This window comes from Cyprinodon tularosa, unplaced genomic scaffold, assembly GCF_016077235.1.
Source record: "Cyprinodon tularosa strain WSP-4 unplaced genomic scaffold, ASM1607723v1 ctg478, whole genome shotgun sequence".
Taxonomy (NCBI): Eukaryota; Metazoa; Chordata; class Actinopteri; order Cyprinodontiformes; family Cyprinodontidae; genus Cyprinodon; species Cyprinodon tularosa.
In genome coordinates this window covers 58,951-81,015 of record NW_024039205.1, presented here as the reverse complement: position 1 = coordinate 81,015, position 22,065 = coordinate 58,951, and the positions used below count along the sequence as shown (strand labels likewise).

Here is a 22,065-nt window from a genome sequence, read left to right as displayed (position 1 = left end):
TTAATTCATGTCCTGAAGCTTTTAGTGGATGGATCTTATTAAAGTCTCTATTTCTACCACAATCCACAATGGCAGGACAATGAATGAATGAATGAATCCTTGTTAATCCCAAGTTTTTCCTTCCACTCAACTTTCCATCAATTAAGTTGGAAATGGAGAACTGTTAAAACAACCAGGTTCTCTGAGGTTTGCCACTCCTTGTAGGGACTTGTCCTTGTCACTCATTTAGTCTATATTAATGAAAGGTTGAGTGGAAAAAGGACCTATGGTAGATTTACGAGTGAGGGTACATGAACATACTTTTCAGCAGCCTGGTGTTTCTGTTTTTAGAAATCCGTTTACTCTTATTGATCTTGCTCTATGTAATAATGTTATTTTAGCTGTAAGACATGAGAATCCAACTCAACAGTAATAAACAATTGATATGTTTCTTTCAAAATTTAAATGAATCTTTTGAAGGATTCACATTTTTAAAAGCTGAAATGAACTTGTTCATGTTATTCATTGACATTAAGTGCCCTATATTAGGAAATTGTCACCTTTATAAACAGTTTAAACTATTTCTATAAATTAAGCACCTCTAAAATAGTTTTGATTTCATCCTCTAGGTTGCAATAATGTTCCATTCATCCACGTTGCACCTTCTTTTAATTATTTCCTAAAGATAATTTGAGTCGACCACTCTATCAAACCCTTACATTTACACTTCCTGTATCCCTCTTACTCTGTTCTTCCTCTGTTCTGAATAATCAAGCCTCTCAAGTCATCTTTCCAACACAAAGTTATATTTATTAATAAACAAAACCAGCTGTTGACGTCTACTAATAGTTTTCTTTCAATGGATTTATTCTTTCATGCCATAAATCCTTGGTATCTTGCATAATGACATTAAAAAAACTTCCAACGTTGGTACTAATTACAAGAAGTAAACTTTTAATGATTGCCAAATTGAATCGTAGAAGTATGTTTAAAAAAGAAAAACACGGCAAAAAATGTGGCATGTTTTCCTTTGTTGCTCATCTGCAACAGCAGGCTGTTGCATCTTGATTTTTGTCAGAAGTTTTCTTGTCATGAAGTAGAAATCATGCCTAAATTCTCTCAGCAGCTTTTCTTTTTTTCTTTTTTTTTTTATCTCAACATGTTCACACTTTCCATTGTGTTTGCACAGTGATAAAACATCATTCATAAAAACAACAATGACACAGAAAAAGACCAAATTGGGCACAAAACTATTCAACTTTACAGAAAATATCAACTATATATTTGTAGTCATCTAAATAAAGACGCTACAATATCTTTTCATTGATGCTACGACACATTAATCTCATTAGCAACTTTTTTTCTCCATAGATCTATATACAGATATGACATGTCCACCTGCCTCAGAAAAAGGGTCGGTGTACATGAGGAAAGTATCTGCAACTATGTGAAGATACTTCTTGTGCAAATGCTATGCATTAGATTGAAACCCCACAGATCAGTGGTCATGCCTGCTTTTGTTCACATAAAACCCGTATGTAATCTTATTTATTTTTTGGGATTTGTGCAACAAAATCAACGGATATACAGCCCGTCTCTAAAGAAATGATTAAACATATTTATATTTCAGTCTGCCAAAAGTACAAATACACAACATGAACCATAAGGGGCAGACATCCTAATTATTTTTGCTTTCATACAAGTCGAATCTTTTCGTCTCACTCCATTGGTTTGTTCCAAACCTGTGCATTGCAAGACGTCACATTTTAATACTGTGCAAAACTAACAGACGGATGTGGATACAGGCACACTGAACTTTAAACATGTTGCAGACAGGCAGGCTCCCAGTGTGTCATTTAAAACAGGTGCATTAAGGGAAAACTACAACAAATCATGACAAGCACAAATTGCACAAGGAAAGGAAAAATCTTTACATTAGTTTGAGGTAAAGAGCAAAGAAAGTGTCTTATCTAGCTGGTGCTAACATTGTTGAAGTAAAACTGGTTTCTAAACAGTACCCAGCCTAACATATTATATGCTTTATAACTAGATCATGCAACTTATAACATTTTTGTTTTTTCACAACCAGAAAAGCTAAAATCTGTCCGACTCACTTCACGGCAGGTAACAGTCTAACAGAACTGACAACATCGAGTGACAGTACGTAAAGACAATCAAGCACGTGTTAAGAGAGAAGTGCAATAAAAGTGACGCTTCATGGTAGAGATCAACAAATATTATGTACGCCAAAGTATTTATCTTAATTTCAAGAGAGAACTGAACTAGCCATTCAATTTTCCCTCTTCACAAACAGATTAAAACGATTAACTGTAATCCACAAGTGATGTGTCATCTCCACTCAGACTGCACAATCCAAAGCCTCTGGATTGGAGATCAGTTTCCCCCAGAGTTAAATAATCCTGGATAGGTCTAAAATGTAAACAATTCTTTTATTATAATCCCAATAATAATAATAATAATAATAATAACAGAAAATAAGCTTGGAAATTTTAAACTAACAATCTCCTTACTTAGACACAGTGTTTAAAACTTGAGTTTTACCTCAAACTGAGGTAGTACTACTTTAAAGCTTTAGGAGGTAATGTTTGCTCTGTACTGTGTCTTACATCACAATGCTACTGAATTATCATGAACGTTTTAGGTTACTAATATTTATTAAAGGACCGTAACGGATAGCTAACAAACACTTCATCTGGCTTGAATCCCTTCCAGTATGCTGATCTGAAAAACTATTTTAACCTATCCACTGGTACCGATGGTTAACATGTTTAAAAAGCAGAGATGCACCAGTCAGAAGTCAAGGTAATTCAGTTTTCCCTCCTTCAACTCTTAAAGATGAAAGAAGAAACATTTAAAGAAAACCTCAAAATATTTTCAAATCTTTTTCATTGATTGCAATAAAAATTAAGAGATTACCATTTTTTGGTCCATACAGATATAAACTAAACAATCTTTTCCGTTGCATTAAAAGATGTTTTAGAAAAATAATTTGCATCAGCAAATCAGAGCTTTGTAAAAATCAAAAATTGTATCAGCCGTTAAAAAAGGTTGATTTTTCTCAAATAATGGAAAACTTTTTTTTTTATTCAATGCATAATTTCACCAAAAAAATGTGTGGAACAAACTATTCATATATTTTTGTTAGCATATTCATCCAATGACAGGAAACATTGCTGCTAAATGTGTTGTCACCTTTTAAAAGCTCATACAAAATAATGCAAATAAAGATATTTTTCAGCTTTTATGTCTTTTGAATCTTTTCAATTAGACTTTTGTTGAATATTAACATTGTATTAGAGGAAATGGCAACAACTTGACAGGTTTAGGTGTTCAGGTAGCGCAAATCTGTGTTGATCTTTACAAAAAAACTAGGGTTTTGGTAATTAAAGTAAAGATGATCTGTGCTAAAACAGCGATTCTATCAGGTTCACTAACAGTAATTATACTCACATTTAGTGAAACAACTGCTCTTCAAAACAAAGTAGTATTTAATGGTGGGTTTCAGATGCCTGTAGCTGGTGTTTCGCTTCATGGTCAGAATACCGGTAATTAAAAATGGCAGCTGCCCTAAAACAAGTTATGATCCCTAAAATAAACCTAAAAGTATCCAAATTAAAAGTAAAATTGTTCGGCAGACTATTAAAAACTTTGATTGCAATTTCTAAAATAAATGCAGGAAAGCCACCATATTGCTTTCAATTCTCCTCTGCACAGAAAGCTTACTTGCTTGCAATGGTACTTTGACTCATCCACATTTTATGTATGTTTCTGTTATTATGTTATAATAGTACAGCCTCTAATAGAGGCTTATTTTTATGTTTATATGGATCTGTGCTGAGGTTTCTTTAAAATCTTCCATTACATCTAAATCGAGGTTATTGCTTCTTTTTAATGATCGCTATGAATTTTTAAAATTATATATTTAATCGGAAACAACCTACTGATTTCATCAGACAAAAAGTCTGTACTATGAATATCATAGCTGGAGCGAAACTCTTTAAGGCACCATTTTCACAAATTCTTAACAATCTTTAAACCAACAGTTTTAGTCTTGTAAAATGTTAGCGATAAAGAGTTTTTATACTGTAAATATGTAAAAATCTTCTGTCCAAATCCTTAGAAAAGAAATATAAAGTTATTTTTTATATTAATCTAAACCAGAATTATTTAAAGAAATAAATCTCTGTTAGATCTTCACGCTGTCTTATATTTCTGCCTAATTTCAAATAAGACATAATAAAGAGGAATCTATTTTATTTATGTTCAATAACACGAGGGTTAACTATCAAAGAAAATTTAGGAACTAAGCAGCAGAAATAGTAAACGAGTAATAGTAACTTTTTCTTCAGACAGCTTTAACTGGATACCTCTTCATCTGAAAGGCCTAACTTTACTGTGGGAAACATCAGTTACACACTTTTAGGATTGCAGACTAAGTCTGGGACCTAATCAGAGTAGAAGTTTCTTTGGTTAAAATCCTAATAAAACCCAACCGCTGTTCTTTGTAGTAGTTTTAGTGAAAAACCAATCAGAGTAAGTTCTTCTAGCTGTGAATCTCTAACGGGGACTTTGTTCAAGCTTGGTAACTGTGTCCTCTGTGCTATGCTGTGAAACTTTGGGAATCATGGTGGTGTGCTGGTGTGTCTCAGCTGGACTGCTCACTGAAAGCGGGCCAGGCCAGGGTTACATTCAGCTGCTGGTTGTGTTGGATCAGTGATGTGTGACGGTAGTGGAGGACGAGCTCCCTCAGCGATGAGTACAGGTTGTAGGGCTCAGCGAAGCCATATCCTGTAGACGTCCTGTAGATCACACAGTGTTTGACGTCGCCATCCACTCTGCACAAAGGATCACATGTCACTCTATGTTTTCAGGTAGGTTTTAAACAAAATATGCTTGTTACATATTTTCTGACATGATGTATAAACAATTGAACTTCAAATGCACTTTGCAGAAATAAATTAAAACTAAGACTGCTACTATTTCCTGATTGCCTTATCTTTGAAACTAGATGCACATACTCTTAAATGTTTTTTTTTTTTTTTTTTAGAGAAATCTGACCAAATTCTGAATTCTACTGCAATGAAGTTAGTTTTAGGTAGGATATTTGATCTCTGTGGTACTTGCACATGCTGGCCATTTGTTTTTGGTTTCAGAAATAGGAAATCCAATATTGGAAAACTGTTTTCTTATTTCCAAATAAAAAAAAATGCCAGTTTTGTGTTGTTTAATTTTCAAATATTTATTATTTTTAACAAATTTAAAACAATTTTTAGTTAATTTTTAGATGTAAATAACATTTTGGCTCATTAGTGCGGGTAGCTTGCTAACTTGAATGAGCGCATGGCTGGGGAGTAAACTGAGCCCGTGTTCTGTCAGTTGAGCATACCCCGTCAGACCAGCATACCCACAGTCAATACCCATTTATCCCTTAAGTTTTGTATGAAAAACACACTTTAAACTACCTCATGTACAAAAAAACCTATTAAATGATTTATTTGTTTTTGTTTTTTGAATCATATGGCGATCTGACCCTAAATTGTTTTTGTACATGACTGAAGGGATACACGCCTGTCGAGGTAGCTTATGGTATATTTTTCATACAAAACTAAAGGGATAAGCAGAACTAGCATCTGCGTAAGCAAATCTTAGTCTTGCGCATGCTTATTGACTATGGGTATGCTGATCTAATGGGGTATGCTGATCTGACAGAACACTTGCACTGTTTGAGAGTAGTTCATCAAGCTGACTAAATGAGCTTAAAGTAGGGCATAATTGATCTGATTAAAACTAATTTGAGTAAAGTAAAATGATTGATAAGTATGATTGGTTGCCTGTATTTGAGAAAATTTGCTATAGATTTTATAGTGAAAGTGATCTGAAATAGATGCTGAGGATATGATTTATTGTTTATATTTTGGTGCAGATGTTCAAAATGTCACCGTGTGCTCTTGGTCATTCACAGAATGAAGCTGATATATGGGTGTGGCAAACTCTGATGTCAAAAGAAACATTTTTGCTTTTTGCGGAGTAAAATAAAGCCGTCTTTCAAATTAAATGTGTAGTTTAGGACAGCTTAATTCTGTACCACGCTACATAAGCTAAGAAAACCAACAGAAGAATGCTGCAGTTTTGTGTTTTGGCAACCGGTGGCAGTATCATCAGAAGCTCTGTAATGCATTTTTGTAGCAGAGGTGGATAATCCAGGTTTAGAAAGTAAAAAGACTGTACAGAGATTTGCATTTCCAGTTCCACAACACAGGCTTATTAATAAAACACAATAATGGAAAATTAGCCATATTTTATAAAAGGTAACACAAATGCTCTGGTTTAATTTTTGACACTTTTTATAATAGGTGATATGAAGATACTCACACAACAGAGCAAGCAAAGGAACCTCTCTGAGTCTGGCTGTCTCTGATTAAGAACGTCCCATCTCGCCTTCCCTTCAGCAGCTCCTCTGCCTCTTTTCGTCTCATACCTCCGACGTACCAACTCCTCTCCTCCTGGTGGCTGTCATCTTCAAGTGTGTATGGGCTTACATAAAGACAGATAAAATTAGCTAAAAGGAAAAAGATTCCTGCTAAATTCAAGAAATCTAATGGAAAACTTAGCAAATCCTCATCTCATTGCTTGTCTATGGTATGATGTTATGTAATCAATGGAGGTTTTAGAGCTAAGAACTTTTATCCGTATCAAAAATGACACTTACTCCTCTTCATCAGCTGCTTCACCCAGCCAGTTGTTAATATGACTCTGCCTCATTCCTTGTTGGGTCAGCCACCTGGACAATTTTCAAAACAAGGTTAGAAATCTAAAGAATGTGGAGCTTTGCATTTAGTCTACTGTATGAATGTTTTTCTGAGCTTTTCGTTTTAGTAATGGGGAAATACTTATTTGCAATATACTTCTGGCCAGATTTATTTTTAAAATGTATAGTTTTCAACTACTTTATTACTAATAGAGAAAATATGCTACAACACTTTGCTAGAAGTAATTCAACTCTGAGTTTAGTATGACCTGCCTATGTGTTACTGAAACTTACAGGAGGTACTGATCTCTGATTTTCCTGAGCTGCACAAGATCAGGCTTCAGCCTCGCTATTTTTCTGTCCACCTCCATGTGAGCTAGAGCTTTTGTCCTTAGTTCTTCTTCCAGCATCTTCTTGCTGTTGTGGATCTCCTCCACCTTGGATTGCAGTTCATCTGAGTTGTTTTGAATTCTGCAGATAAAAAGAAAATACAAGGAAGTACATATATGGACACGAACCGCTGTTGATGGGACTGGGTTTGAAAGATAATTAATATGGAAACTCACTTTTCATTTTTTGTGCCACTGTCTAAGGTGAGGAACATGTCAATGTATTCCTTGCTGTAACGTTCCTGAGTTTCACACTCCTCTTCAAATATCCGAATGATTTCACTGAAAGCCTCAATTGCTGTTCTCTTACTCTGAAGCTCCTATAAAAGAGAGAAATAAGGGTTTAAAATCCCAATTTTCTGCGCAAGAGTGTCATGGTCCTCAAAAATCAAGGTTCGGTACATATCCCATCTTTAAAGTCAGGGTTTAGAACAATTCAGTATAATGTCTTTGTTTTATTTGGTCAACAGTAAATCAAGACTAATTGTTATTGTGTTATGTTCTAAGGCTTAAAAAGTGTAAAGTATAGAACCAACTGAAGATTTGGTTGTTTTCTTTTGTCTACTTTTAAGGGTAGGCTTAAAACTTTCCTTTTTGATAAAGCTTATAGTTAGAGTAGCTCAGGTTATCCTGGGCTATCTCTATAGTTATACTGCTATAGGCTTAGACTGCTGGAGGACATACAGTAGGGACCTCTACCTGCATCATTTTGCTTAATTCAATCTCTATTCTTCCACTTTGAAGAATCTGTTAGTTCAATCTGTATCGTTATGCTCTATCTGCTTTTTCTCACAGTAACTTCACCTCGTCTGTTCCTGTTTGGCTGTGACACCATCCTGGAGAGAAATATCAGCTCTGCTTTTGCCATTTGATACATGTAGAACTGAGTTAAGTTCTACGTTAACAATTTGGGATGGCTGCCGTTCAGTTTGTCCGTGAAAAAGAGGGGCGTTTAGTACAATACTTCGAGCTGATTGGGGGACCTGGCAGCAAGTATCTGCCTTCCATAATACACTTTCAGCCAATCGTAGCAGCGAATCGAGACGTTGCATAAGTTGATAAATCAAACTTTTTCCAAATCCAGTCGGAAAAAAAGCACAGACATCTTTCCTATCAACAAATGCACATAGTGCTTCTCTTTGTTCCTTCTTTAAACAAGAAATTGTCGCTATTCTAGCTAAGACTGAGTCAATTGTGGCATCGACTTGTGAGTCCTCCTGCTTAGCCATGTTTGTAATGCCCGGGCTAGGCCCTTCTCACTGTCATCATTCCTGCATGCCCCGCCCCAAAAAACACTTCTGGTATGTCATTGGTCCGCCTCACTGGTTGTTTGGAGATGGAGTATTAGTGGGGGTCTTTCAAGATGGATTTGTTGTGAGACTGAAAACTCAGATCCCGTTATAATCCAGCTTGCAGCGCAAGTATACGTCACGCCAGCTGTCAATCAATCCTGGAGGCTTGCAGTTGGCATCCGGTCAGTAATCCCTCAGCCACAGCCAAGTAGATACCTCTATCTCTATCTCCTTTTTGTTGTTGAAAATTTGTACACTGATATTAAACGATCGCTGGTCAATTAAAACCATAATGCTCCCATATTGCAAAGTAAAGTCGTACCTATGTTCTCATTGTGTCATTTTTCAAAGGTGTGCTAAAGTATGTTGTGATGCACATTAAGTCATGACGCTGTGTTCAATCAGTACACCTTTATACCAAAGAAACTGGGCTGTACAATACAGCAGTGATGCTGTGGTGAACTGTGAATTTGTATAAATGTTGTTGTGTTGTACCTGTGAGGTTTGGTTCAGCTCCTTAAATAGGTGGTCATACTCTTGGCTCTTCTCCTTGTATTGATCCTGAAATATCCTCAGCTGCTCCCCAATTGCAGCGATGTCAATCTCCATCACATGCTGCTGTACATAGAAGAATGTAAAATCTTGCAGGAGTGTTTTGGTTGGTTTTATTTTAAATTGATTGATATTTTTTCAGACCAGTAATTATAATTGACAATCAGTAAAATCAGTAAAAGTCAACACCTACCTGATAGTATCTGGAAACTGGGTAAAGTAACCTTATGTCAAGTTTAGAGTTGTACTGAGCTAGTGACCTCTTCCGGTAGAACTGGATCAGGTCTACCACCGACGGAAAGGTCAGTGGCTCAGAAAAACCACATTTTCCTTCATGATGAAAGATTCTTATCAACCGGTTGTACCCATCTTTTCTGTAAAGGTGCAAAAAATAAACATTCATGTCAATTTTTAAATTTTTGGATTTAAAAAAAAAATAAGGCTGGGGACTAAAGCAATACCAATATGTATTACAACAGACACCATGTCAATATTAATAGAAAATACATCTAATGAAGTTTCCTATGATTCACTGAAAGCTGATCAAGAACCACACAGCATTTTTAAGAGAAAAAAAAATGGATTGGTAAAAAAAAAAGTCATCTCTAATTTTGCATATGAGAGACTTATTGTTATAAATTTTCATCCATATCTCACAGCCCTAGTCACAGTGTTTGTACCAATGCTACAAAGAATTAGTACTGCCCTTTTTCACAATCTGGTAAAGGTTCCATAAATCTCAGCTTAGAATTATTTGGTAAAAGTCTTACATTTTCCAAAATTCTTAAAAAAGATTTTTCGTCTAGAGCTGATCTGTTGATATTTATGGACTCTGTAGCTATACTGGACAATTTCCAATGAGAAAGGTCCTGTAGGGGAGTAAAATTTTGTTTTAGTATTTTGGACGGTTTTTGCTTCCCCTGACTTTATGTTTAACACCTCACTGATACTAAAATGCTTTAAATTGCCTACACTCAGTATTTTGTTGCCATTGAAACTTGATAGAACCTGAATAAGCTCTGGTTACTAATTTGGAAAAGTTCAGTTTTTTGTTTTGTGATTCAATTCCAGTTTGACGCATCACCAGTCATGGCCAATCAAGCTGCAAATATCTGTTTTTAACTTCAATTGGAAAATTGAAGGTATACCAACCTGAGGGTAAAATAGCAGGACTGGGTTACAAATATACATGATTTAGTAATTACAAGAATGTTGGTTATGAAAAAAAGCTGGAGTTCTGTTTCTGTACTCTATGTTACATGAATGGAAAAGCACAAGTGAAATGCATCCTGTAGCTTCTCTGCTGCCAACTGCTGCAGTTGCTGCCAAACTGTAATCAGGAAACCTCCATATCTGAAATCCAGCTGGTTCTGATTCCACTGAATGGGACATAAACCACAAAATGAATAAAGTCATTTATTTGTCATTTGTAAACTGGGATAAAAGTAACATTCCTTTTAAATAATCATTCCTCTCCATTAAAAAGGCCTCAATCAGGTTTTTTATTTTTATTTTATTCCTTTCAAGCCTAGAGGTATAGTGCAGAGCTAGTTTGGTGCTGCGTGTACCCAATGTTTACTTCCTGGCCCATGAGCCAATCATATGAAAGTTCCCAGGATAGAGCATTTAGTGTTTTATGTTGGCAAAAGAGCAGCACAGCCAGCAGAAGTGGACCCGAAATAATCTTAACAATACCCAAGAAGCCTGAGCATCCTTTAAAAATGTTTCCACAACAGTTTGGCTGAATGGTCTTTATTCATCATCTTGAAATTTGACTTTTTGTCTGTTGTACTGGTTTGAAACAGCAGGTGCCATTATTGCTTATTGCTCCCTTAAACAACAGCTAGATGTACAGTATATTGTATGTTACTCATCTTTTATTGCAAGCCAGTTTTTTCTAAAGTTAATATTGCCTCGTAAAAAGTTGTGCTTTAGCGTATTTTCGAGCTTGATTATCTGCTCCCAGTTTGGTCTTGCAATAAGCTGTTTCTGTTACCAGCAGATGTGCTACTGTACAGTTACTATTGCAGCTTGTGTCAAACATTTTAAAGTCACATCTATCTTTTGAAATAACAACAGGTAGCTTGCCTTCAGCAGCTGTTAGCTGTTTTTCTTAAAAAAAAAAAAAAGGTTGTGAAAAACTTTGCTTTTTCAGCCATTAACAACAGCTGAGTAGCAGCTTACAGCAACAAGTTTGGGAGGGGAGTGGAACTCTGGCCTAGATATCTCTGCTAAGGAGATTTTTTATTTCAGCTGTCACATTAAAGATGTTTAAAATGCAGGGGGGGAAAAAATAGAAATCGACCATTAGGGCTGATTCACGATTATTTCGGCATCAGTCTAATTGATCCCTGATATCCTAATTTTTCTTTTTTGGGGGGGGCTGAATCATTCGGCCAATATTGCTTTTGCTGGTTCCATTTCTGTGATATGTTAATTATAATAAAACTTTTGCAGCTATATTTAAAATAATAAATGCTGATTAATGCACTAATAAATTTGCGAACGCATGCATGTATTGGCTAATACTGATACAAGAAAAAAACCCACAAATTTCAGCCCGCTGATGCATCGGAATAGCTCTACCAAAAAAAAAAAAAAAAATCATTTCTATGTTTTTGAGACAATAAATTTTTAGATTAAGATTTAAATCAACACTTACCGCAGTGTCAGAGTATATTCCCCTTTAATTCTGCTGGAAGCATTTCGTACCAGAAATGTACCATCAGGGGTGTTTCTCATCATCTCATTTACTGCCTCTCTAGATAAAAAAGATAAAAAATATTAGTTTTTTCAAGATTTTAAAAGACTGAAAAAAAAAGATCTGCAAAACATGGCTGTAGTATAAAACTGTTAAGAGTCTACAAATTAAAACTTATTTTAAAGGTGAAGCAGGACCTTCCATTGTATTAAATGAATTAGATGCTGAGACACCAATGTGCTGTAATGCTCAGAGTGGGTTGATCTCTCAGCTTCTTGCATGTTTTTTGAATCCGTATATTCCATGATACAACTTTTTACATTGACTAAATAAGTTGGATTTTTTTTTTTATATAGTTGATGAATAACAATTCAATCAGCTGTTTCAGGCCTTGACCATGCTGACTGACTTTTCTTTCCTCTCACAGTACCCAAGGGAGATCCTCTGGGCTCCATCTTAGGACCCTTTATCTTCTTGTATGTTAAGAGTTTGGCTAATGGTTTACAAAGTAATGAATCATACTCCTCTGTGGAGATATAGCTCAACTTTGTTACCTACTGAAATTTTTCATATAAAACTCCATAAAAGATGCTTAAAATTAAATTACGTCTTTGTTTTGATGACTTCTTGTTCATTTAACAGGTTGAAACCCCTTAAAAGATTTTTATTTGTAGGTAATTTGTGTTTGATTTTAGACAACGCTTGTTCTACTCTGTTTGGCCAGGTTCTCATTGAAACATATTTTAATCTTAATCAGAAATAAAACTGGATATAAAGGATATAACCCCAACACACTAACAAAAAAAAATAATTTAATTTTAATTTAAAAATAAGCAGAAGACAGTCTTGAAACAAAATGTCTTTTACAATCTAACTTTTATTTTGTATTTTTTTAGGACTGCAGAGAAAGTAAATAGTGACTGAGGCTTGAAGGAAAGTTTTATATTCAAAACTGTAAGGAACATGTTATATAAATGTTTCCTACCTTGAAATGTTGCCCCAGTACCACTCTGCTTCAGCCAGCTGATGATCATCACTGCTGCTGTCAGAGGCTGCCATAGCTATGGTGATGTTGTTCTCTAATGGGATACCTAACCACAAGGAGAGCAAAAAAAAATAAATAACAGGGACATTTTTTTCTTGATTTTGTATTTTTTAATTAACAATTTCTTTTTTTTTTTAAACATGATTCTCACAATTCTGTTGAAACTGATCCATTATTGATTGATTCATGCTTCCTTCTGAAGAAATTTAGTAACTGATAAAGTCATTGACATGTATTTGTATCAGAGGGGTCGAAAGGTCATTTCTAAACCTTTGTGAGTCCAGTGACCCTTAGTTAGAGCTATTATCCACTATGTGGAGAATCAAAAACAGAAGTTATTTTCCATGGATTAGAGTCTCTAAAAAAGAAGCATTTGGCTTGGTTTAAATTGATCTCAGATAATAAAGTAAGAATCTTGGTGTTATTTTTTAACAGAACCTCTCATTTAAATCCCATTTCAAAGAGGCTTCTAGAATGTCATTTTATTTGTGGAATATTGCAAAAATAAGAAACATATCTATCGGTGATGCTGAGAAACAAGTCCATGCATTTGTTACTTCAAGGCTGGACTATTGTAATTCTTTACTATCAGGAAGTCCACAAACTGTAATTGAAATCCTTCAGCTGATCCAAAATGCTGCAGCCAGAGTTCTGATGAAAATAAAAAAGCGAGATCATATTTATCCTATCCTGGCTTCCCGTCATTGCTTCTTGTAAAATCCAGAAAATTATTTTAAATCCTCCTTCTCACATATAAAACCTTAAATGGCCAAGCTCCATCTTATATCAGGGATCAGATTTTCTTCATGTTCCTAACAAAGCACTTCACTCTCCATCTGCAGGTTTGAGTTGTGGTTCGTAGAATTTCCAAAGGTAGAATGCGAGGCAGATCTTTCAGTTATCAGGCTCCTCTCTTTGGGAACCAAATACCAGTTTTAGTCCGTGAGGCAGACACCCTGTCTACCGTTAAGGCTAAGCTTAAAACTTCAGCATGGTCGTTTATCCTTTTTGATAAAGCTTATAGTTAAAAAAGAGTGATGTTTGCTTAGTCGCTGAGTAAGTAGAGAGGTAGGGGGAGCGTTAACAGTCCGATCTAGTGGGGAGAACTTCAATCCGGACAGATGTTTCTCCTCGGCTCTACCTTGGCTCCACTGTGGCTCTACCTTTCTTTAACCTCATCCAAAATACTTAGGCTTTCCTAAGCTATTTTCTGCACTTGTGCTGCTATATGTTTGGGCTGCTGGATAACATAGGGACAACTTTTCCTCATTTTGCTTCATTCTATATACTTCAATTATCCTGTATTTGTCCAAGTTGCACTCTGTATAAGTTCCACTCATGACTTAATGTTCTCTCTGCCTTTTCTCATCATAATAGCTTCATCTGGTCTGTTCCTATTTGGCTGTGACTGCATCCTGGAGAGAAATATCAGCTGCCATCGACATTTCTGTTTATAGATTTTGGAGCTTGGTCTGTTTCCAGTGTGGTCCTCTTTTGTTTTTTTTGTTTTTTTTTTACTGTGACTAGTAGCAGAATTGGATTGGAGCTCATCTCTCTGGGTGTTGTCTCCTGGACGGAGCTGGTTGATAGTTGCCTTTTGTATCTCTGCTTTTTTCTGTATCTGTGCTTCTGTCTCGGCTTTGGCAGATGGCCGCTCACACTGAGCCTGGTTCTGCTGGAGGTTTCTTTCTGTTAAAAGGGAGTTTTTTTTCCTTTCGTTTTGAGTTTTGCCTGATACCAATATTTATCTAGCATGGTCTTAGCACAATTGCTCTGTTAAACAACAGCAAATCTATACTTTTATTACGTGTTTTTTTTTTGTGTGTGTGGCATAATAGAAAATGATTATTCAAATTATATTACCCAGAGAACAATAGTCAAAAACAAAGTATTGTTATATTGGTATATTATACAACTGACACATTTATCATCAACCAATGGGTTTCATAAACTTCATATAGAGTGGAGTGCTTCTATCTATATATGGGAGATTTTAGATGCAGGCCAAAATATTCCTATAATTGTTTTTTGGCTAATATCAGGCAAACCCTGCCTCTCAGTCAGGGTTTTGGACTGTTGGGTTCAGGGGCTGTTGCATGTGCCAAAGCAGCTCTTCCAATGCTCAAACAAACTCTCCAATGTGGCTGAACTGAATGATTCTGCCTGAATTTAATAATTCAGCCAAAAATGAAAAATAAAAATCTCACCATTGATGTGAAAGACTCATTGACAGTTATCACAAACACTTAACTGGAGTTTACTGCTGCCAAGGAGGCAATTATTTCCTTCTCCCTCAGGATCATAGAGAGTAATCCCTCCTTAATAAATTAAGTCAGCTATGAAGTTTTTCAAATTCCATTTTGTAATTACTCAGGTTGTTTTTGATGTTTTAGTTGATTTATCCATAACATTTTACATACAAGTATAAAACAAAAGAAATGGAAGAAAAACAACTTTGTGCTTTAGTTATGAACAATTGTATTGGTTACTTTCAACTTATATAAAAAGTACTTAATTGTAGTACATGAATTAACCAGTTGGTTGTATTGAACACCAGTCAAATACAAATCCACTTAACGTGCATTTTCAGTTACGGCTGATAGAGTTAATGCATCAGTATGACAAAGGAAAACAAAGTGATGTATTACACAGACAAATCAATATTTTTAAACTGGAATTAAGCTGATTATTAACTGATTATTGACTGGAATAAGTAACTAACAATTGTAGAACAAATACATGATGTAGGGTACCTTCTTCTTCTCCAGTGTTGGTTTTCAGGTCAGGATTTACATGATCTTGAGCAACGTGGGGGGAGAATTCCTCTGAAACCCTTCCTCTTATGCAAGTTTTCCCCTTGTCGTCGTTTAGGCCCTCTTCTGTTTCCAGGAACTCTGAAATATCAACTACACAGCAACCTAGGTTTAACCGCAATGCCAGAACTAGACACTCAGTATGTGACCACCTGCACTCTATGGCTGTCTGCACACACTGCGGGTCACCCAACTAGACTCCAGGAGATATTGCGGCACTCTGTCTTACAGCTTGCAGGAGACTCTGTCCAGACTAGTGTGCTGACAGGTGACACTGTCTGACTGCCTAAAATACCAGAACTGGCACTCCTCAGCACTTGGGCACACTCAGCCAGACCCAGTTCTGCTTAACCCTCCACCTCGCCTTGCCTCGCCTAACAAACAACAGCTGTCTGCATTGAGATGCCATGTCAGTCTGGCAAACTTATGATGATGAGCTGCTATCCTGTATGTTGCACATGTGGGTGGAACATTATAAATCCAGTTGTAATGTGAGAAGTTGTCAGCTATGGATTTCTTGAAAGAATGATACTTAATGTGGATTGTTTTCATAAATACATGCGCTTATGTGCTGATATATGTGTGCAGTGAGAGGTGCTGTTAACAGTTGATGTAAGTTATCCTTTCAGCACTTGCGATGGCATGCTTTGAGATGTTTTAAATCGCTGCTGCAGGCGGAGCCTTATGCAAGAGGAATCATACGTATGCTGTTGTAATATAAGAAAGGCACAAACTAACAAGCCCATGCCCTCAAACTGTGCAGCTCTGTCAAAACTTGTCTGGTATTAAAAGCTGAATAGCATCTGTATGTAATAAAACACCGGCTCTATGCTGTCTTGCAAAAAACTATTAATGCCCCTTGAAAGTTGTCACGTTAACCCCTCAAATAGGCTTGTTTGTTTTGTTTTTTTTCTAGTTGTACAAAAAATGAAACTCATGGGAAAAAAAGAAGGGTATGACTGAAAAATGTGACATGCATTTCAGATCCCTCTCCTTATAAATAGTTGTTGGAACTAAGGCTGTGCATAATGGCTGGAAATGTTTCATATTACAAGCCGTTCATTTTGGCAACATGAATAATAATCATTTTTTTCTATGATCTATTTGAAATAACAACCAGGGGGGAAAAGGAAGAATTTAGGTTGTTATCTCAACCTTATTTAAATGTAACCTTTAACCTTTGAAATAGCTCAGCTCTACTAAAAACCTTGCTTAGTTTTAGAGGTTGACCTTTCCTCCGACTACATCCCCCAGAATGCTGTGCGGTAGAGGCCTACTGCGTTGCAGCTCAGTGAAATTATAGAACATTCGATTGCGTTTCCCAGCATGAGTCGTTTTTGTTTAATGAATCCTTCAATGTTTTGTACACACAGAAACCGCTTTTAAATTGTTTTTTAATTTTATATAGTCAACATCTCTTCTTTTAAGACACAGTTAGTTGATTTAACTGAAACTGAAATTAATGTTTAAACATTTAAAAATCATAGAAAATTTACTTAAATTAACTTTATTTTTTAGCTTTTATTAATATTGTTTGATTGTTTATAAAGGGCTTTCCTGAATATTAGACCCAACATATTAAAAAGTCAAACAAACCAATGCATCAGATATTCAAGAAACTCTCAACTCAGCAAAGTTATAGTAATGCTGGATGAACTGCATCATCATACATAACAGCAAGATACATTTTTTAAACTCTTTTTTTCTTAAAAAATATAATAATCTAGTCAAACAGCTGTGAATTATTCCATAATACTCTATTAAGGAATGCCTAAAATGTGCTTTCTGGGCAATTTTTGGTGATCATAGACAAGAGTAGACATTTTTTGTTTTGTTTTAACATCTAGATATGAAGATCTGACAGCACTTATCTCTGTGTGGTAATTCGGGGCATATCCTTAGGCTCTCATCAGGCTTATTGAACAAAGAAAAGCAACATTAAGGTTTGAACTTTAACGTCATTTTGCAAACCTGATCATTTGGGTGTTATTTATTGTTTGGCCTATAAAAACTCAATTTTTAACAGATCAGCCACTGAGGATATTAAATTCTGCCATCTGCTGATTATTGATTTGGAAATTTAATGGCAAGAAATAATATCCGGCTTTATATTCACAGGTTTTGAGTAGCACACCAGGCATCATTTAGATGCAGGTTTTAAGGCTGAATCTGGTCGATCTGTCAGTCTTGATTTAGTCCAGAAATAGGTGTTGAAAATTGGACTGTGTTTGGTTGCTTTAGTCCAATAATTGACCCATTCAACAATCAGCATCTTATTTTTCACCTTTCACTTTTCAACCAAATGTAGACGTTGTTTGGACGTAAATCATGTCTTTTCAACCAATATTTGCTCTGGAACATCTCTAGTGATTCTTACAAACTCTTGAACTGGTACTTTTAATCTTACCTTGATCTGCTTGTGGAGCTATCTCTGCATGCTGCTGTGATTGGCTGAGAGGTGATGAGGTAATCGCAGGCAGGGCAGGGTCGGGCTCTGGATTTTCATCCATGTTGGTAGGGTTCCTGATCCCAAAGCCGTCCCTGAGATGGAGGGATGCTAGCGATGACGCTGCCTGGAGCTCTTCGTCTGTCCCGAGCTGGAAATGCTCTGCTGCCATTTTCACAAGGTTGACTGAATTGTCCAGCTTGGTTTTACTGAGGTTGAAGTGGAATTTTCTGCCACTGCGCTGCTGACCACATACGATCAGCTTAGAGTCAACTTCATGGCTGAAGGAGATGGTGGACATGCAGCGATCATGGCTGCTCAGTGTTGCCAGCATAGAACACATGCCCTTTGCTGAGCCATGGTTTCAAATACATCTTAGAGAAGGGCGATGGCATTGCCAATAGATCCGGTGTGGGCTTGTCTTTAAATAGAGCTTTTCTGCTCAAGAACAGTTCTACTGTAGCTTACTTAAAGGGAGTCATATCAGAGCTAACAGTTAAACAAAATGGTTGATTCCCGTATGTCTTTATGCTTGCAGATGAGCTGGAGGATGCAGATATATAAACTCCTGATGTCTTCATCAATGACTCAAACGTTTCCCATGATGCCTAATTCAAAGAACAACCACAAAAAAAAAAAAAGGAAAAAAGCATCTGGTTAAAGGAATAAAAAGTCCAGACTGCAGCGCCGTCATTTCATGACATGATGCTCAGAATTTTCATTATTTATTCTCTAACAGCTGTTATTCTGATGCATCATTTTTTCCCATTTAATTTATATCTTTGATTTGATAGTTTATCTGTAAAACATATAAGAATTAAAATATTTTCCCAAATATAAATCAGAATGGTTTATTTATATAGCAGCAAAATATATAGCCTAACACTTTTTGCCTAAAGACACTTCGGATCAATCCAATCACACAGACAGATTGGCTGAAAAAATTTGAGAATCTAATGATAGAAATAACTCTTTCTTGTAAAATATATATATTTTTTGTGTTAGTTGAAGAAAAAGATAATATAACACTGCATTGTTTTTGTCTCGGGCAGTCATTAACGATTTTTGCAGTAGCCGGGTTCCATATCAACAAATGTGTTTAACAATACAGCTTTTACTGATAAAAAATAGATGTATACAAACAAAGAAATATATTTTATTTAGTAAAAAAATAGTATTTTAAAACAATTTTCTCTAGGATTGGTTGCTTTTAATGTTTTTTTTTCCAATTTACTGAATTGTATTATAGTTTAAAAAAAAAATGAACCAAAGACTTGGTTAATAATAATAATAATAATAATAATAATAAACAATAATAATAATATTTATATTAATTAATATATATATATATATCAAACAAATTAATTATACTATTCAAGGAGTGTTAACGTTAAGGTGTCTTCTCTTCTCTTCGCCTGCTTAGTTAGAAATAAAGGCAATAAACTCAAAGGCAGTCATTTATCTTATTTTATTTTGTTAAAAACAAACATTTTACTGTATCCGCAGTCTTTATTTCAGAAAGCATTAAAAAAAATACATATATTATAAACTGTTTCCCAATTGGGATTTATTGGATTTCTATGGAATTTGCACCCTGTCAAGTATTAGTGAGGATCTTATCTGTAGACTCAAACATCATGTATGTACAGAATTAAAGAGGGAAGCCCTTTACGTGATAAAGAATGGGGGGGGGGGGCTGCAGCTAAATTCTGCTTCTATCCCATCGCAGTGGATTAGTCAGCGCTTTATTCAGCTGTATTCTCCACAGTGTAACCTCTTATGGAGGGGATTTGTTTGCAGATATCTTTTAGTTGCCCTACAAGGAATTAAAATAGATAAATGACTATATTCTTATGTTTGAAGCAAATGTTTAAAGAGTTAGTCCACATGACTGATCACATTCTATCCTAAAGGATAATAATTGCACGAAAGGGGAAAAGGTTAAATGCAACTTAAAGATAATTTATTAATTTTACCAGTATTTATCTTTACCTAAACAATTAAACATATTCTGCTTCCAGAAAAAAGATCTAATCCTTTTGAGCATCATGCCCAGATTTGAGATAAACTGCAACAGGCTCTGATTTTACTGTCTATTACTGAATACTAATCATTTTTCCAATGTAGTTCTTTCAGTGCTGTGTTTGGATGACTGTAGAGAATGCTCTTTTTCAACCAAAGAAGCAGATGCAAGTTTCATCAACTGAAGCTATCCTCCCTGATCCAAAGCTGGGGAGTGGAAAATGGCGTCTTGTTCAAATAGTTCGTATGGTATGCAGCCATTAAGTCGCCATAGATTTACGCTCTTGGTTGACCGTGTTGAGTGCGTATTGAGACGATTTTTGGTTTCTGGATCTGGTTTTATCCAAAATAAAGATGTTTGTTCTAAAAATAAAACAGTTGTTTAAATTTCTGTACTATTTAGTTCAAAATAAGTAAATATTCATATAAGAGAGTTCAACTTAGTTGCTTTTAAATTATAGTTAATTTTTGTATTTTTAAATAATATTCCAAACTGCTGTGAATTAATTTCCTTATTATATCTTTGTTTTCAGAATTGCTTTTATAAGAGCAAAATTGGGCAAATATGCTGACGTTCAAAGAAGGTTTTAAATGTATCAAAGCAATGGCGAGGAAATGTTCAGTTGATTTTTTTCCTTTTCTCTTTGAGGATATCCAACGGAGAGAATTTAGACCGCTTGACTGAAGTCCGATTATACGCCGTCATTTTGAAAATGTCAGTAATTCGGTTATATCTCTACATTTTCTGTTGTTGTTGGTGTTTATCTGGAAAAGTTGTTTTTTCTTTTAAATCTTGTTGACCGTGTCACATCCAGAACCGATAACGGGACACCTGATGTACGCCATATTTTCCCAACGCCTTCAAGCTCCCCCTCCATCATCCTGTAACTAAGCTCTGAATGACGAAGAGCTGTGAATGCAGAATATGCAGAGAACTTTCAAAATGGCAACTTTTGGTTTGGGAATCATCTGACCAACCTGGTAAAAAAGAGAAATGAAACCTCATCAAGAAGCTCTCCCAAACAGGACAGCATGCACCTACCTGGGCCAAGACAGAGGAGAACGGGACAGCGTGGGAAACCAGTGTCTCATCAACATCCATGAAACGGCGAAGAGACGTTGCCGGACGCACACGTGGCTCCGATCAAACCAACCACCGGCCTATGTCCTCACGCCATCCTGTGTCCCTCCGCCCCTCACCACCTCCCGCTCCTCCTATCCCGTGAAGCTTCTCCTCTAGAGCTCTCCATCTTCTTCAGATCCTCTCCACTTGGGTGTTATCTGTCCTTTTGAAGTGGCATATTTTCCCACGCTGTCATTCCTCCAGGTTTACCGTCTCTTCCACACGGCTGCATGTCATGTCTTCTTAAAAAAAAAAATCAACGCCGTTCAGTAATTGACTGCACTTCCACTTTTAAATGCAGTATGCAAGAAAAACTCCAGTGATGTTTAAAGACCATTCTAAAGAGAAATACAACAAATGTCTAAAATTTAGATCTAATAACAAAAGAAGGTAAAAGAATAGAGAAAACTGCATTAATGTAGCTCTGAAGCAGCACTGCTCCTCACTCTGCAACTCTTTTTCATGGTTTAAGAGCACTGTGTGAATGCACTGTAGGGGGACAGAGGCATGAGAATGAGACAGCAAGGGGGAAAAAAACTCCTATATAAATAAATAAGGAAAGGATGCCACTGTTGCTATACAGAGGAAGGGGCTTAGTAGTTTCCTGAAATCCAATTGGTCGGCCTGTTGCCATGTGCTCAGCAGCCAGCAGAGATGCTGCTAACAAATCAAGGAAATGTTCTAATATTAGACTGTATGTTTCCAGGCAGCAGGAGCCCCTGACCTCTCAACTCCGACTGCGTTACGTTCCACTTCACAGATCAGCATAATGACACAAGTGGTGTGGAAGTAACTGGTTAAAAAAATGCTCCGGCACTGTAGACAAAACCAGACACCCACCAACCCCCAAAACCCCATCTTTCTCCGTGGCTGCCCAGGTTGAATAATCACAGGAACAAATTAGGGTTGCAGGAGAAGAAACTATGTTTGGACT

General features: G+C 36.1%; 1 protein-coding gene across 4 annotated transcripts; it reads right to left on the bottom strand.

Moving 5' to 3' along the window:
• Positions 1 to 1,084: 1,084 nt before the first annotated feature.
• Positions 1,085 to 21,646, bottom strand: LOC119794397 (phosphatidylinositol 3-kinase regulatory subunit gamma-like). Of its 4 annotated transcripts, XM_038301937.1 has the most exons (13): positions 21,051 to 21,646; positions 18,484 to 18,594; positions 17,948 to 18,445; positions 15,481 to 15,633; positions 12,668 to 12,773; positions 11,644 to 11,742; positions 9,175 to 9,355; positions 8,925 to 9,047; positions 7,315 to 7,457; positions 7,043 to 7,219; positions 6,710 to 6,781; positions 6,373 to 6,534; positions 1,085 to 4,835 (listed from the first exon to the last, which is right to left on the bottom strand). In XM_038301937.1, the coding sequence occupies exons 3-13, from the start codon at positions 18,327 to 18,329 to the stop codon at positions 4,646 to 4,648; spliced, it is 1,788 nt and encodes a 595-aa protein (XP_038157865.1). In that variant the 5' UTR covers positions 18,330 to 18,445; positions 18,484 to 18,594; positions 21,051 to 21,646; the 3' UTR covers positions 1,085 to 4,645. The 4 variants fall into 4 exon arrangements, with proteins under 4 accessions (XP_038157865.1, XP_038157864.1, XP_038157866.1 ...); XM_038301936.1 differs by having other exon boundaries at positions 17,948 to 18,594; XM_038301938.1 differs by having other exon boundaries at positions 8,925 to 9,044; positions 17,948 to 18,594.
• Positions 21,647 to 22,065: the final 419 nt, after the last annotated feature.